Genomic DNA, 16,575 nt, shown 5'->3' on the forward strand with positions numbered 1-16,575 from the left:
GACCTTGGTGAAGGTGAGTCAGAAGCAGTACAGGGCAAAGTGTGTCACTGTGACCACATTTTTTACTCCCTGTAGGGACACAAAGACACCATATTAATCCATGAACAGAAATGAAGGCATTTTCTGTAGCTGTAAAATGACGACGCCTTTGTGTTCACTTCAGTTCATATGAGCTACTATTCAATCAATAGTAGAAAAAAATAAATGAGGAGACTGAACTTGATGTAAAAAAAAAATCCAGAGGATAGCCCAGGGTTTATTTTATAAAAGATACATCACAGAGATCAGAGATGAACGGTACGTTGTGAGAGAAGCACCCAATGCCTGGGCAGTAACAGCGCACTTTGTGTACAGACAAACAGTTTAAAGAAAAAAGTCAATAAAAACAACTAGACTAACAATCTTCAGTAAAACTGTACATAAATGTTAGTATTTCACAGATATGGCCCTTGCTACCCCCATGCTATTCCTTTAGTAGGCTGTTATTTGTTTACACAGGAATTAGGACTCTTGTTCTGTATATCTTATTCTAATTAAAATCCCAACAAGACATTTCAGACAATGACAAAAAAGAAAGCCAATTTCATATCAACAAAGATGGGCATATTTTATGGCTTTGTTTGATCGTGTGAGTGAATTTGTGTTTTCCTATTGGCTGTTTAGTTAGTCCTCCTTGTCACTTTGTTTCAACTGAGCTTGCAGAAAAAGTGACATTTTGGTGTACGTAAAATAATCTATAGAAAGAGCTGTGTTAAAATAGATTAAGGCTTTGAGGTTGGTATTGGCAGGTGAGTCCTGAATATTATTAACCATCGCCTGACCAGTTAGCCCTCTCATACACACGTTCATTGATGTAACAATACTGATTCTAGAGAATTGTGTGAATCCTATTGACCTGATTTTTCCCCTTGGTGAGAAAAAGTTCATGTTTATTGCACCTCAACATCGGCAATGCCTTCCCATTTGTCATGATGCAGACTGAACGTGTCCATTATCCTCTCGGAGTTTGGTGGCTGTAGAAGACTTTCCTTGCTGTTTACATTCACCCTGTAACATATAATACCATTCGTTATCAGAGAGATCAATGGTAATGTTTTTTCACTAAAGGCCCTGGAGCTGACCAAGCAAATCAGAAAAACAACCTTTCATACACTATTGCCCACAATAACCTTTAGTGAGGAACACTGCTCAACCAATGAGAGACGATATTGGCGTCGGTAACACATTAAGTTGCTCTTATATCTGTGTAATTACACTGTAATTAGACTAGTAACATTGCATTAACACATTAATGTTCCTCACTTGAAACAATTTCAGGCCAAAAGAGGTAACAGAGTAATTGTAAAATCTTTGAAATAAAGATGGATACACTCCTTACATAAAATCGGGCTGACGAAGAAATTTGAGTTTGAAATGCATTTTAAGACAGACTTACATTCCTCCTCAGGAGAGGCCTCATCTTCTTCTGTTTTTTCGTCTTCTTCCTCCCCTTGCTCCTCTGCTTCAGAATCCTCCTGGTCTACATTCTCTTCTTCCAACCACTCTTCCGGTCCTGCCTCTGTCAAGTCCTCCTGCTCCTCGACCATCTCCTCCTCTGCAGGAGCAGTCTGTTCCTCTGTGAGAGCAGAGTCCTCCTGTTCAGCAGGCTCCCCATCCAAGTGAGCTGCCTCCTTCTCCACCACCTCCTCCTCAGCAGCCTGCTCCTCTTCCACCTCCTTAGCAGCAGTATCAGCAGCCTCTTCTACCTCCTCAGCAGCAGCCAGAGCAGTCTCCTCCGCCACCTCCTCCTCCTCTTCCACCTCCTCAGCAGCAGCCAGAGCAGTCTCCTCCGCCACCTCCTCCTCCTCTTCCACCTCCTCAGCAGCAGCCAGAGCAGTCTCCTCCGCCACCTCCTCCTCTTCCACCTCCTCAGCAGCAGCCAGAGCAGTCTCCTCCGCCACCTCCTCTGAGGGCTCATCTGTTTGAAACCCTCCTTCCAGCTGGAACAGACAGAATTATAGTGAGTTAGTACTTAGGGGAACTATAGGGCCTATGGTGACTTTGTAATCACATTGGTGTAATGCATTTGGCCTACATTGCAGTATATGAATGGGAATACAACATTTACCCCAAACTCAGAGAATCCACAGCAGGCAATTAGCCCCTACATACTAATGGTTTAGTAGCAATCTCATAAAAGTTCCCCATGGACACATGCTGGGTAAAAATAGTTACGAGAATGTATATGCTCCTCTGTACAAAATAGTGCAACATTTTTTGCCGTTATGAACACCAATGTTGAGATGAGAAAATATATATATATTTTTTAAAGTAATAACCTGTGACCGGTCCTGATGTACCTGTACATCCGACTATTCATTAAAAGAAGAAAATACTATTAGTAAGTCTCAGTAAGTACTATTAGTTAGTAAATTAGTAAGTACTATTAGAAAAATGTAAAACAAACTATTTTGGCTATATTTGAGGGTGACCCAGTCCACTACCAATCTGATATTCTAAACCCTGTGTGAGACTTCCTGTAGGCGTTACCTGGGCGACCTGTTTCTGCACATCCTCCAGCTGAGCGAGGAGCTCAGAGTGCAGACTGTGGGCTGCTGAGTTCTGCTCCTGCAGACTCTGTTCTACCGTAACCAGCTGGGCCCTCTGAGACTGCCCCATCTCCATCAGCTCCCTGAAACACAGGTATGCACACACAGTGAGACGCACCAACCAATACAGAAATATAAACCAATATACTTAAAGTTGCAGAAAGTTCCCCCAAAGAACCCAGGTATCCTCCTGCTTCTGGGATAATTCTTTAAAAAAAAAGTGAACTTTGGGAAGGTTTCAGGAATTGACCAACCCCAAATACACTACATACTTGACACTTGCGATCTCCACTGTACTGGCCTCAAGTTGAGCCTGGTTGGCAGCCAGCTGTTCCTTAAGCCCTAGGAGCTCTGATGTCTGGCCCTCCAATGTGGCACTCAGTGTGCCCACCAGCCCTTCCCTCTCCTCCAGCTTGGACTCAGCCTCCGCCAGGCTCCCTGTCAGGCCCTCGACGCTCTGGGCCATCTCCGTGCTCACCCTTGCCAGGCCCTCCACCTGCAGCCGGACAGCTTCAAACTCTTCGCTCTTCCCCTTCAGCATTGCCTGCAGCTGGGTCAGCTGATCCGCGGACACTGTGGCCTGCTGCATCTCTGCCAGCCGGGCCTTCATCTCTGTGTGTAGGGAGAGGACCTGGGTGGGCAGGTCTGAGGTCTTCAGTTGTTCAGCTATGGCCAGGGCCATGCCTACCTGCTTCTGGGCCAGTTCGTATGACTCTTCCAGGGTGTTGAGGCGATGCTCAAAGCCGTCGGTACTGAGCAGCTGCAAGGAAATAAAACTAGATTTAGATCTAAATAACATCTTGAAAGCACCTGCCCAGACACTGGTCTCCAAACAAAGGGCAGCTTATTTCTTGAGGACTTGAGGACAACAAAGTCAAGGTATTTGAGTGGCCTTCACAAAGCCCTGACCTCAATCTTCTAGAAAATTTGTGGACAGAACTGAAAAAGCGCATGTGAACAACGAGGCCTACAAACCTGACTCAGTTACACCAGCTCTGTCAGGAGGAATGGGCCAAAATTCACCAAACTTATTGTGGGAAGCTTGTGGAAGGCTACCCGAAACATTTGACCCAAGTTAAACAATTTAAAGACCAAGCTACCAAATACTAATTGACTGTATGTAAACTTCTGACCCACTGGGAATGTGATGAAAGAAATAAAAAGCTGAAATAAAAATCATTCTCTCTACTATTATTCTGACATTTCACATTCTTAAAATAAAGTGGTGATCCTAACTGACCTAGAACAGGGAGTTTTTACTTGGATTAAATGTTAGGAATTGTGCAAAACTGAGTTTAAATGCATTTGGCTAAGGTGTATGTAAACTTCCGCCTTCAACTGTATACATGCATGTATATATATTAGTACCAGTCAAAAGTTGACACCTACTCATTGCAGGGTTTTTCTTCATTTTTACTATTTTCTACATTGTAGAAATATAGTGAAGCCATCAAAACGATGAAATAACACATATGGAATCATGTAATTACCAAAAACGTGTGTTAAAAAAATCTAAATATATTTCATATTTGAGATTCTTCAAAGTAGCCACACTTTGCCTTGATGACAGCTGTATTGCTTGTTGGCAAACTCCAAGCGGGCTGTCATGTGCCTTTTACTGAGGAATGGCTTCCGTCTGGCCACTCTACCATAAAGGCCTGATTGGTGGAGAGCTGCAGAGATGTTTGTCCTTCTGGAAGGTTCACCCATCTGCACAGAGGAACTCCAGAGCTCTGTCAGAGTGACCATTGGGTTCTTGGTCACATCCCTGACCAAATACCTTCTCCCCAATTTCTCAGTTTGGCCATGCAGCCAGCTATAAGAAGAGCCTCGGTGGTTCCAAACTTCTACCAAACTTCTTCCAGAATGATGGAGGCCACCATGTTCTTAGGGACCTTCAATGCTACAGAAATGTTTTGGTACCCTTCCCCAGGTCTGTGCCTCAACTCAATCCTGTATCGGAGCTCTACGGACAATTCCTTCGACCACATGGCTTAGTTTTTGCTCTGACATGCACTGTCAACTGACGGAACTTATATAGACAGATGTGTGACTTTCCAAATCATGTCCAATAAATTGAATTTACCACAGGTGGACTCCAATCAAGTGGTAGAAACATTTCAAGGATGATCAATGGAAACAGGATGCATCTGAGCTCAGTTTTGAGTCTCATAGCAAAGGGTCTGAATACTTATGTAAATAAGGTATTTCTGTTTAAAACTATATTTACACATTTGAAAAAAATCTGTTTTTGCTTTGTCATTATGGGGTAGTGAGTAGATTGTGGAAAAAAGTCAAGGGGTCAGAATACTTCCTGAATGCACTGTACGTACGATTAAAGACCAGCTGGGGAAGCTGGCAAACTAGGAGAACTTTTTACTGGGACTCACAACTATGGTCAATATAGAGCGTTGTAGCAGGCTATTTATATTCCCATGTAGACAACTGGATTTTTTAAAAAGCAACTGCACAGTGCACACTGAAATCAGCACCATGACTGTGTCAAGAGCATGGTTACAAGCAGGGTCAATTGCTGTAAAAATGAATTGGAAGTGGAATATTTGTCAAGTGTGTTAATTTCAAAATGTTTGTGAATCTAATTTTAATATGCCTATATTGTAAGGACATTCAGTGGCAGACCCTAACAAACTATTAGGAGTTCATGTTCCCAAATTGTAGGTCATATGCCATTACAAACACCAACAGCTGCGTGACGCCCACCTTGACGGGGGTTAGAAACAGAATAAATTCGACTCACATCAGTTCAATGTCTATGCAGTATGACATTTGATACGACTTCACAACTATCATACATTTCTAGGGAAGGCCTATAAATACCGCCTGCTAGAGTTTTCCATTTAATTAAAATGTGAATCTCACATTTGGGGGCCTTAGAGCTCTGTCTATCCATAGGAAAATAGTAAATATATATGTCACAGAATAAATAAATGTGCAGAATAAATGAGGAAGGTCAGAACAGTATTTCAATGGGTCAATACAGGATTTGACCACAAATTACTTTGTACAAAATGTTCCTTTGGTATTTTTGTTGACGCATGGAAACAGCCTTTGACGTGCCTATTACGTTTGCCCATGTTGTTATTACGCATGGTTAACTAGGCTAATTACCTTTTCATTTGTCTGTATAATTTCGCCCTGGAAGGACTGAAGCTTCAACATCTTCATCTGCATGCCCATGAGGTTGTCTGCTAAGTAGGTTATACTTTGGTGTTGCTGAAAACAGAACCATGCAGCCGTTGCACCTCCGACCACAATCAGAACGAATAAAATGAACAAAAGCGTATACTGGTTTCCACCTCGCGCCTCCGGTTCCGAAGATTCATGATTAATATTGTTAAAGTCTTCGTGATTGTGTTTGTTCTTTTTCCCTCGGTGCTTTGCTGTCATTTTAACACAGTAGCGTAGTAGTTAATATAAAGGCCAGAGATGGTGTAAGACCGGTTTTCGAAAGATGTTTGCTCGGGTGCTGCGGTGACTTTTCCAGAAGCGTCGGTCTTTTATTCCTTAATTGATATTACACAATGCAATTTGGTCCTCATTCAAAACCGCTCAACAAAGTAGCGAAAAAAGCAAGTTCTCGGTGAAGTGGTGGCTGCAGATGAGAAAAGATAGAGGCGTGTATGTGGTACCCATAGACTTAGATAGACATCGCATTATTATATCTGTCCAACTATGGCGTCTGTGAGTGCAAAGGTAGCGCAATTGAGTCCATCTCCATTGTAAAGTAATACATTTTCTTCCACTACATATTTGAGTTGGCAAATAAATTCAAAGGGTGCACACTGCCGCCTAGAGAGTGTGTTGTTTGAACAGGTATAAAGCCAAGGTTGGTGATCTACTGCCACCTGCAGTTATGGAATGTTTCCTCACAATTATAATAGATTGGCTGATCCCTCCTGGTGACCTCGGTGGAATTATGTGAACCTTCCTTAAAACTATAGGAGGTCCCACCCAGTTGACTGCTTCAAAATTGTGAATGTCCTCAATGGCGCTACGCCATACTAAAATTAACTTCTGGCACTAGAGTCCTCCTACCAATCTCTATGATGGTACCCGCTCCAGGAAGAGAAGCATGAGTGAGTGGGCGTTCCCTGTACCATGTGTGCAGCTCTAATGCCTCGTTCACGTTGTCGGAAACTCAGGACAGCCGAGTTAAAATGAATGTAAATTATTTATAAAAATAACAATAATTTGGGGGGTTATATTATTTGTTCGGTTACACACAAGTGTGTCATGGCAATGTATTTCTTGCATATCCCAACTCCCCCTGAGACACCTGCAGGGTATACGCAGGTATGTGCCATATACCCACTTACTTTTCAGTGGGCTTTGGGTATACTCACTTCATAATACCCACCATGCGCCGGGCCGGTGCCAGAACGAATCAGTTGAATGGGCATTTGATAGGGGGTGGTATATGGCCAATATACCACGGCTAAGGACTGTTCTTACGCACAACGCAACGTAGAGTGCCAGGAAACAGCCCTTAGCCGTGGTATGTTGGCCATATAACACAAACCCCCAAGGTGCCTTATTGCTCTTATAAACTTGTTACCAACTTAATTAGAGCAGTACAAATAAATGTTTTTTTTATACACACGGGTGTCAGCCAATCAGCATTCAGGGCTCGAACCACCCAGTTAATAATAAAGACGACAGGCAGCTCGTGAGTTTCACATTTGGGGAAGCTTACAATTATCCTACCATCTGTGCGCCAGTTTTTATTATTTTTATACGTGCATTTTCGTGGAACAGTTTCATTTCAATAACCGTTTTTGTTTCTCAAAATTGTCACGTGGTTAATCATAAACATCTTAATTCAAATGATAAGAGCACCATATGGACACTTTGATACATTGGCGGGTAAATACATTAGCGCATGGAACTCAGATATAGCCTAGCCCCTAGGTAGGCGATAGACCAATGCCGCAGTAGGCCTATAACTTCCAATGTCAACTAAGTGAACATATAGGCTAAAGCATACAAATAAAAACAGTAGAAAATATCCTGATTAATGCGATTGAAAGAAAACGAATTTCTCTCTACTCCGCCTGTCTCCCTCCCTTTTTATCTGTCTTGACTTGAGCTATTGCTAGTGAAGTGCAACATTGTTTCAACTCAGCAGGTTGGCTTGCTCAGGCACGCGTGCTCCATCAACGTTACCAGAACAGAAAAACAACACACATGGTCAATGCTCATATGAAGCATTCCAAACAAAAAAGACTGACAAAAATGGACTAAACTCCTATATCATGATTATGATTATCGTGTTTCTCACAAGTGTAGCAGGTTGTGAACTCTAAACGTTTCCACTCCAAGAGTGAGAAGGGTAAATTAATGTACATGCATTAACATAAATTAATGTAACCAAATTATGGGGATTAACGGTACATTTACTATGCCTACTGGTTATAATGGGGAATTGATACATATAAAGAATCAAAGAGCAAACAATTTACACAATGAAACAATGAACAGAGCACATTCTGGAGAGCTGAGTGCAGGCATTCTGTAGAGAGGCGCATATCTTCGCCACACACCCCATCCCTTCTTCTTGTGTCAACATTTTAAATGAAACTAAATACATTTTTCACACATTTTAGATGCTTTTCACTGACATCCGCAACTTAATATTCAGCTCGATGTATTGCCTCGCGCGCAGCCCCAATAGTTGTCTTCCCAAACAGACGTAATCCTATGTCGTTGTGATTTGAAACAATCCACGTCAAAACCCTTTAAATAAAATCACTCAAAATACTTTACCAGAGAGTTTGGATCGTTAGCTTATTTTAGAGAGGGGTAATTATATAATTTGGCAAAACATCAATTTACTTAAAGGGAAGCCACTATCCGAACAGTGCACTGTGCATCCGCCAACTTTCCTTTCGATTTCGCAAGTGGCTGAAACCATAATGAGGTGCTCATTGTCGCTGCCCTGACAATGGGAGTCGTTGTCCCAAAGGCGTAAATGCAGGCAACAAGCGTAGGTCTGACTATTATGTCCATAGAAACGCATTGGGCTTATTCAGGACATATTTTGTCGAGAGTGAGCTCACCTCTTCCTCTCTGCTGAAACAGCGCTCCTCTGTCTAAAATGTGTAGCCCATGTATCTGATGCGGTCTGGACAGAATGCCGTATTGCCATGCCACATTCCTCCACACACATGGTTTACACATACGGAGACAGAGGGCCACTGTTTCGCTCACTCTGATGCTTTATCTGAGATCGATACATCTGTCGACGCACATCTCGGTAAAATACATTATCTTTCAATATTTGATTTGGTCGGGCAAGGAGGTATGGTAGGGTGGGTCAGGCCCCCTATGGCCTGACAATGTGTATCAAAGCACTGTAGTTATAAACTGTATCAATTCATAAGGCTGATGGAACAGATCACAATGTTTGTTAATATGTTGATAAACTTGTATTTCCTCACATTTTCAGCGTTGCAATATGCACATGGAGGTAGGCCTACACGTGAATGTTCCAAAATGCAATTAGCAGGAAAACACTGTTCTAAAATGCTCATGTGAGGTTTCTTGGATGGAGATTAAATATCATTTAGAAAGAGGGGAGATCTAAAGATGCAATAACTATAATGAGTTGCTAATATGACTAGGATAATGCCTTTAGCTGCTAGACAATGAAATAAAATTGAAAGAAAACCAAAAGGTAAGACATGCCTCATAATAAGTAAAACGTCCAGGTTTCAAACAATGAAGGAACAGGGAAAATATAGATATGCTAATGATAGGCCTAACTGTATTGGAACAGTAGATGGAAAGGTTTTCCCAACTGGTAGATGGAAAGGTTTCCTAACTAGCTGCAAAGTAGCCTATGCCTACTTGGCAGAATGATATCCTGATTATTTGCATCAATCCAGTGGCCATTTGTTTTGCAAATGCCATCTCATGTGTTACAGAAACACCACTAACTAAACAGTGCACCTAGAGCGTAGGGTAACTAAAAAAAAATCTAAATTTCTTCCATTTTTCTCAGACCTCAAAAGTGGTCTCCTGATGTGGTTTAAGCATTGTTGTGGACTTAGAACATCCAATTGTGTGTGTTTTTTTCTATAAAAGTGTGACATTGAGAGTGAAAAATCAGAAACCTGTGAATTTCTGACTCATTTATCTGTTTCAATAGGAGGCCTACTATTAGCCTACTTGCACAGTACAGCTTGGGTTGACCTGACTGTGAAAGATCATTATGGGATTCAAAGTGTATGTCACTGTTTCTCATAGAATTTTTCACACAGGGCGCCTTTCCTATGCCGGGTGGGCCATTTGGGATATTTTGGGCAAAATTAGAGTGTACTCACTTCTCCAGGAACAATTAAGGTTAAGTGCCTTGCTCGAGGGCACAGCGACAGATGTTTGACCTTGTCGGCTCCAGTATTCAAACCAGCGACCTTTCGGTTTCTGGCCCAATGCTTTAACCTTGAGACTACCTGCAGCCCCCTTAATTATGGAGAGCTTCCTATTGGTTGATTCTGGTAACCCTGAAGTGAGAAACCTGGGATCCGACTCTTCCGCCTAGGTTAGCAAGTCAGAAATGTCAGAGTTTCCGTCATGACTTGAACGTGACATTACCTAATAGAAAGCCCATACGTACCCCATTAAATGTATATACTTTTCTATGTATGCCTCAGGCACCGCCAAGCCAAATAGATTCTATGTACCCAGCAAGCACATAACATTCTGAGAACCGTATGTTTCTTAGAGCGTGGTTGTCTTATGGTTATATTGCATAAAACCTTCCCACAACTTTCTGGGAATGGTGCAGGACAGTTGCTTTGGAACATTCTCAGCACATTTAAGGAACTTAACATTTTGTTGTAATTTTCTTGGTATTTCATTACTTTAACAGAACATTTACTAAAAGTTCAAACATAGTTGCATTTAATAAAAATGTTGGTAATGTTGTAGGAGCATTCTCCAACTGGTTTGACATTGGGAATGTTCTCAAATAGTTCAGAGAATGTTAAGAAACAGCAGTGAATTTCAATACTTCAGCATAACGTTTGGCTGCAGTTTTACAGGCTTCTAACCAACTGTACTATTTTTGTTTGTTTTTTGGCATTGTTTATAACTAATGTTGCACATAATGTCACTGAAACCATCTCTTATGCCCGAAAAGAGCTTCTGGACATCAGAACAGGGATTACTCACCTCGAACTGAGGTACATTTTTCCTTTAATGAATCCGATGCGATGGATATACTGCTTTGTCGAGACAAGGCTCAAATCCCTGTCATCCATGTGAAGAAAAGATGGAGAAAATGGGGGAGGGCGGGGTGCCTTGTAAGAATTATCCGACGAGTAGGTAAACCACCACTACCCTCCATATTATTGGCCAACGTAGCCTCCCGAGTGGTCTAAGGCACTGCAGTGCAGTTGCTAGCTGTGCCACTAGAGATCCTGGTTCAAGTCCAGGCTCTGTTGCAGCCAGCTGTGACCGGGAGACCCATGGGGCAGTGCACAATTGGCCCAGTGTTGTCTGGTTAGGGGAGGGTTTGGCCGGCAGGGATGTCCTTGTCCCATCACGCTCTAGTGACTCCTGTGGTGGGCTGAGCACATGCATGCTGACACAGTCACCAATGTTTCCTTTGACACATTGGTGTGGCTGGCTTCCAGGTTAAGCAGGCATTGTGTCAAGAAGCAGTGCAGCTTGGTTGCGTTGTGTCTCTCAACCTTCACCTCTCCCGAGTCTGTACGGGAGTTGCATCGATGAGAGAAGACTACCTACCACTTGGGGGAGAAAAAGGGGTAAAAGTAAAAGAAATGTATAATTGGCCTATGTGCAATAATTTGAATACAAACTGGATGATCTACGGGACTGTAAAATCTTTGTTTTACCGAGACGTGGCTAAACGACAAGGTGACTGGCTTCTCCCTGGATCAGCAGGACAGAGCAGCTATGTCTGGTAATACAAGAGGGTGTGTCTATTTTTCAATAACTGCTGGTGCGCGATGTCTAATATTATTAAGTCTTGAGGTATTGCTCGCCTGAGGTAGAATACCTCATGATAAGCTGTAGACCACACTATCTACCAAGAGAGTTCTCCATATTATTCGTAACCGTCTATTTACCACCACAGACCGATGCTGGCACTAAGACAGCAACTCAACGAGCTGTGTAAGGCCGTAAGCAAACAAGAAAGTGCTCCTCCATAAGCAGCGCTCCTAGTGGTCGGGGACTTTAATGCAGGCAAGAGCTGCTGCTTTCAAGGAGCAGGACACTAATCCTGGTTTATAAGAAATCCTGTTATGCCCTCAGACGAACAATCAAACAGGCAAAGCGTCAATATAGGACTAAGATTGAATCCTATTACACCAGCTCGGACGCTCGTTGGATGAGGCAAGGCTTGTTAACTATTATGGACTACAAAGGGAAATCCAGCTGCAAGCTGCCCAGTGACGCAAGCCTACTAGACGAGCTAAATGCCTTAAGCTCACGTCGAGGCAAGCAACACTGAAGCATGCATGAGAGCACCAGCTGTTCTGGATGACTGTGATCACGTTCTCCATGGCCGATGTGAGCAAGACCTTTAAACAGGTCAACATTCACAAAGCCCCAGGGCCAGATGGATTACCAGGATGTGTACTCAAAGCATGCACAGACCAACTGGAAAGTGTCTTCACTAACATTTTCAACCTCTCCCTGACCAAGTGTGTAATACCTACAGTTGTAGTCGGAAGTTTACATACACCTTAGCCAAATACATTTAAACTCAGTTTTGCACAATTCCTGACATTTCATCCAAGTAAAAATTCCCTGTCTTAGGTCAGTTAGGATCACCATTTTATTTTAAGAACGTGAAATGTCAGAATTATCGTAGAGAGAATGATTTATTTCAGCTTTTATTTCTTTCATCACATACACTCAATTAGTATATGGCAGCATTGCCTTTAAATTGTTTAACTTGGGCAAATGTTTTGGCTAGCCTTTCACAAGCTTCCCACAATAAGTTGGGTGAATTTTGGCCCATTCCTCCTGACAGAGCTGGTGTAACTGAGTCAGGTTTGCTGGCCTCCTTGCTAGCATGCACTTTTTGAGTTCTGCCCACACATTTTCTATAGGATTGAGGTCAGGGCTTTGTGATGGCCACTCCAATACCTTGACTTTGTTGTCCTTAAGCCATTTTGCCACAACTTTGGAAGTATGCTTGGGGTCATTGTCCATTTGCAAGACCCATTTGCAACCAAGCTTTAACTTCCTGACTGATGTCTTGAGATGTTGCTTCAATATATCCACATAATTGTCCTTCCTAATGATGCCATCTATTTTGTGAAGTACACCAGTACCTCCTGCAGCAAAGCACCCCCACAACATGCCTGCAGCAAAGCATCCCCACAACATGATGCTGCCATCCCCGTACTTCACAGTTGGGATGGTGTACGTCAGCTTGCAAGCACCCCCCTTTTTCTTCCCGATGGGCCGCCCCCAGGTGATATGGGTAGGTAACAACACATCTGCCACGCTGATTCTCACACTGGGTCCCCTCAGGGGTGTGTGCTTAGTTCCCTCCTTAGTCCCGTCCTGTGTGGTCAAGCATGACTCCAATATCCTCATTACGTTTGCTGACAACACAACAGTGGTAGGCCTGATCACCGACCACGTGAAACAGCCTATAGGGAGGAGGTCAGAGTCCTGGCAGTGTGGTGTCAGGAAAACAACCTCTCCCTCAATGTGTGCAAGACAAAGAAGTGGATCATGGACTATTGGAAAAGGAGGCCCAAACAGGCCCCCGTTAACATCAACGGGGCAGAAGTGGAGCGGGTCGAGAGTTTCAAGTTCCTTGGTTTCCACATCACCAACAAACTATCATGGTCCAAACACACCAAGACAGTTGTGAAGAGGGCACGACAATACCGTTTCCCCCTCAGGACACAGAAAATATTTGGTTTGGGTCCCCATATCCTCAAAAGGTTCTACAGCTGCACAATCAAGTGTATGGTATGGAAATTTCCCAGGGTAATGTGTACGTCCCAGTATGTCACTGGGGCCAAGTTTCCTGACATCCAGGACCTATATACCAGGCATTGTCAGAGGAATGCCCCAAAAAATGGTCGAAGACACCAGTCACCCAGGTCATAGACTGTTCTCTCTGCTACCACGTGGCAAGCAGTACCAGAGCACCAATTCTAGGACCAAAAGGCTCCTTAACAGCTTCTACCTGTGATGTGGTGAGGTTGGATCCAGGCACAGAGAAGAGACCAGAAGAGGAATCAGTGGATAAGGATAAACATAATACTTTACTGAGAAACAAAGGATCATAGTAACACTGGGAAAACAACAAACACTAAGTCTCGAAAACTCACTCAGGAGACAACTGCACAAGGCAAACAATTCAAGCTTCTGCAAAGGAAACCAGAAAACACACCTCTTTTAGCAGGGAAATCAAAATGAGTAATATTACACAGCTGAGTATCATTAATGTCTCTTGGATGGTCTCTGCAGCCCTCTGGTGACAGGTGGAACCATGACACTACCCCCAAGCCATAAGAGTGCTGAACAATTAATCAAATGGCCACTTGGATTATTTACATTTACACGCCCCCCCTGTTTTTACACTGATAGTACTTGATGTGTATTACCTATGCATAGTCACTTTACAAATTACCTTGACTAACCTGTACCACTGCACAATGACTCAGTACCGGTACTTCCTGTATATAGCCTCGTTATTGTTGTGTAATTTTCTTGTGTTACTATTTGATTTGATTTGATTTTTTTTACTTTAGTTTATTTCGTTAATATTTTCTTAACTCCATTTCTTGAACTGCATTGTTGGTTTTGGGCTTGTAAGTAAGCATTCCATGGTAAGGTCTATACATGTTGTATTCAGCTCAAATAAAATTGGAATCGATTTGATCATGGTTTTATTTAAATCATGTTCTCAAATTATTCGAAGAATGTTAAGAAAACTTTGTTTTTCTGTGAGAATTTCAGTACTTCAGCATAATGTTTCCTACAGGTTTCATCATGGTTCTATTTCAATTCATGTTTTCAAATTGTTCAGAGTACGTTAAGAAAACCTTCCATAAAAACCACAAGAAAACTTTTGTAACATTTAGAGAACGTTTTAAGTAACATGTATACAGGGCAGCAGCCTCTAACGTGCTAATATTTCAGTCTCTCGGTCTCAGCTTTGATACACCTGTACTGACCTCGCCTTCTGGATGATAGTGGGGTGAACAGGCAGTGACTCGGGTGGTTGTTGTCCTTGATGAACTTTTTGGCCTTTCTGTGAAATCGGGTGCTGTAGGGGTCGTAGATCGCACCCAGTGATGCGTTGTGCAGACTGCACCACCCTCTGGAGAGCTCTGCATTTGTGGGCGGTGCAGTTGCCATACCAGGCGGTAATAAAAGTTTGTGAGGGTTTTAGGTGCCAAGCCAAATTTCTTCAGCCTCCTGAGGTTGAAGAGGCGCTGTTGCGCCTTCTTCACCACACTGTCTGTGTGGGTGGACCATTTCATTTTGTAAGTGATATGTACGTCGAGGAACTAGCAGTGTTATTAAAATCACAACCACAACTTCCAAGGAACCAAATAGCCAGATGTGTAGTGACTGTGTAGGCCAATTATTAGTAAGTATGTAGCCTAAAATATGAAGGGGCTCTATAAACACTTTCACAACAACTGTGGACAGCATAGCTCAGTTATTGTCTATAGTCATATTTAGTATTTCATGGGACCTACAGTTGTCACACCCTGATCTGTTTCACCTGTCTTTGTGCTTGTCTCCACCTCCCTCCAGGTGTAGCCCATCTTCCCCATTATCCCCTGTGTATTTATATCTGTGTTCTCTGTTTGTCTGTTGCCAGTTTGTTTTGTTCATGAAACCTACCAGCGTTTGTTCCCCTGCTCCTGTCTGTCTCCCAGGTTGGGTCAATGCCATCTCGATTTATGTCCTTTTAGGTTGTGGAGTATCCACATCAAACACAATTATCAAAAACGATAACTCTTGGATTTGTACTTACTATCCCCAACAACCGCAGTGCATGTCTTACAAGCAGTACAGCCATGCATTTTTGGAAATAACTTATAACTTACCATATAACTTACCATATAACAAACTTTACATTTTCCACATTGATACATAATAATGCCTCTACATGCTGAAGCACTGTAAAAACACAATGTTTCTCATTCTGTGAGCGAGAGAGAGAAACAATATAACTCTATTTCATGCAACATTCAATGACATTACATTCAATTATATTCCGACTCACACCAAGGTACTACATACATTTGGCAGAGTAGGTCAGTTGAGTTCTCATCTCTGACTGAGTTTGGTGGAGCACTCGGCCCTCCCCTGGGCACTTTCTATTTGGATGGTGTACTCGCCCGAGTCTTTGGGGGTCCCGCAGACTATCAGCAAGGAGCAGACACCACAGATGGTGATTAAGTATTTGGTGTTTGGCTGATGTTGTTGCGGTACCAGGTGACACGAGGCTTGGGATTTCCCTTTATGGCACATATAGCATTCGTAACCTTTGGGAGCTGTGTGCTGTCTCAGTGGCAGAAGGAACGATTGAGCAGTCCGCAAATAACAGGTCTTGTAGGCTGGCATGTTCACCATAAATGTTCCTAGAGAAGAGGCAGGGCAGAGAGGTCAAACGCTCATCTCACATGTCATGTAATGCATACGTTAAAATGGCAGCATTTTATAAAGGGTTAATAGATTGTTTGTAATAAATAGATACATAAATACATATATAAATACATATAATAATAAATAAATATAATAATAATAAACAGGTATAACACATTAGTACTTAATGTTGAGCTTAATGACTTAGCTGTTATTGATTATACTGTAATTATTGCCAGTCTATCCATATGAGCTGATTATATGACTTGGCAATTGATCTCTTTACTTGCCTAGTAATAGTGTTCTTCCTCTTACTTCCCCAGGTGGACGACTCAGATGGGGCAGACATGCCCGTGTCCTTCTTAGC

At 42.5% G+C, this 16,575-nt stretch overlaps 1 protein-coding gene across 1 annotated transcript; it reads right to left on the reverse strand.

Moving 5' to 3' along the window:
* Positions 1 to 223: 223 nt before the first annotated feature.
* Positions 224 to 6,412, reverse strand: LOC112221954 (retinitis pigmentosa 1-like 1 protein). The gene is made up of 5 exons (XM_024384428.2): positions 5,718 to 6,412; positions 2,861 to 3,348; positions 2,530 to 2,671; positions 1,436 to 1,979; positions 224 to 1,047 (listed from the first exon to the last, which is right to left on the reverse strand). The coding sequence occupies exons 1-5, from the start codon at positions 5,994 to 5,996 to the stop codon at positions 1,043 to 1,045; spliced, it is 1,458 nt and encodes a 485-aa protein (XP_024240196.2). The 5' UTR covers positions 5,997 to 6,412; the 3' UTR covers positions 224 to 1,042.
* Between the last annotated feature and the right edge of the window lie 10,163 nt (positions 6,413 to 16,575).

The sequence above is a fragment of the Oncorhynchus tshawytscha genome, linkage group LG22, assembly GCF_018296145.1.
Source record: "Oncorhynchus tshawytscha isolate Ot180627B linkage group LG22, Otsh_v2.0, whole genome shotgun sequence".
Taxonomy (NCBI): Eukaryota; Metazoa; Chordata; class Actinopteri; order Salmoniformes; family Salmonidae; genus Oncorhynchus; species Oncorhynchus tshawytscha.

Coding starts and splice junctions, on each gene's coding strand:
- LOC112221954 (XM_024384428.2), bottom strand. CDS start 5,996: ATGACAGCAAAGCACCGAGGGAAAAAGAACAAACACAATCACGAAGAC. Junction 2,672..2,860: donor GTGGAGATCGCAAGTGTCAA/GTATGTAGTGTA, acceptor CCTGTGTTTCAG/GGAGCTGATGGAGATGGGGC. Junction 1,980..2,529: donor TGCAGAAACAGGTCGCCCAG/GTAACGCCTACA, acceptor TGTCTGTTCCAG/CTGGAAGGAGGGTTTCAAAC.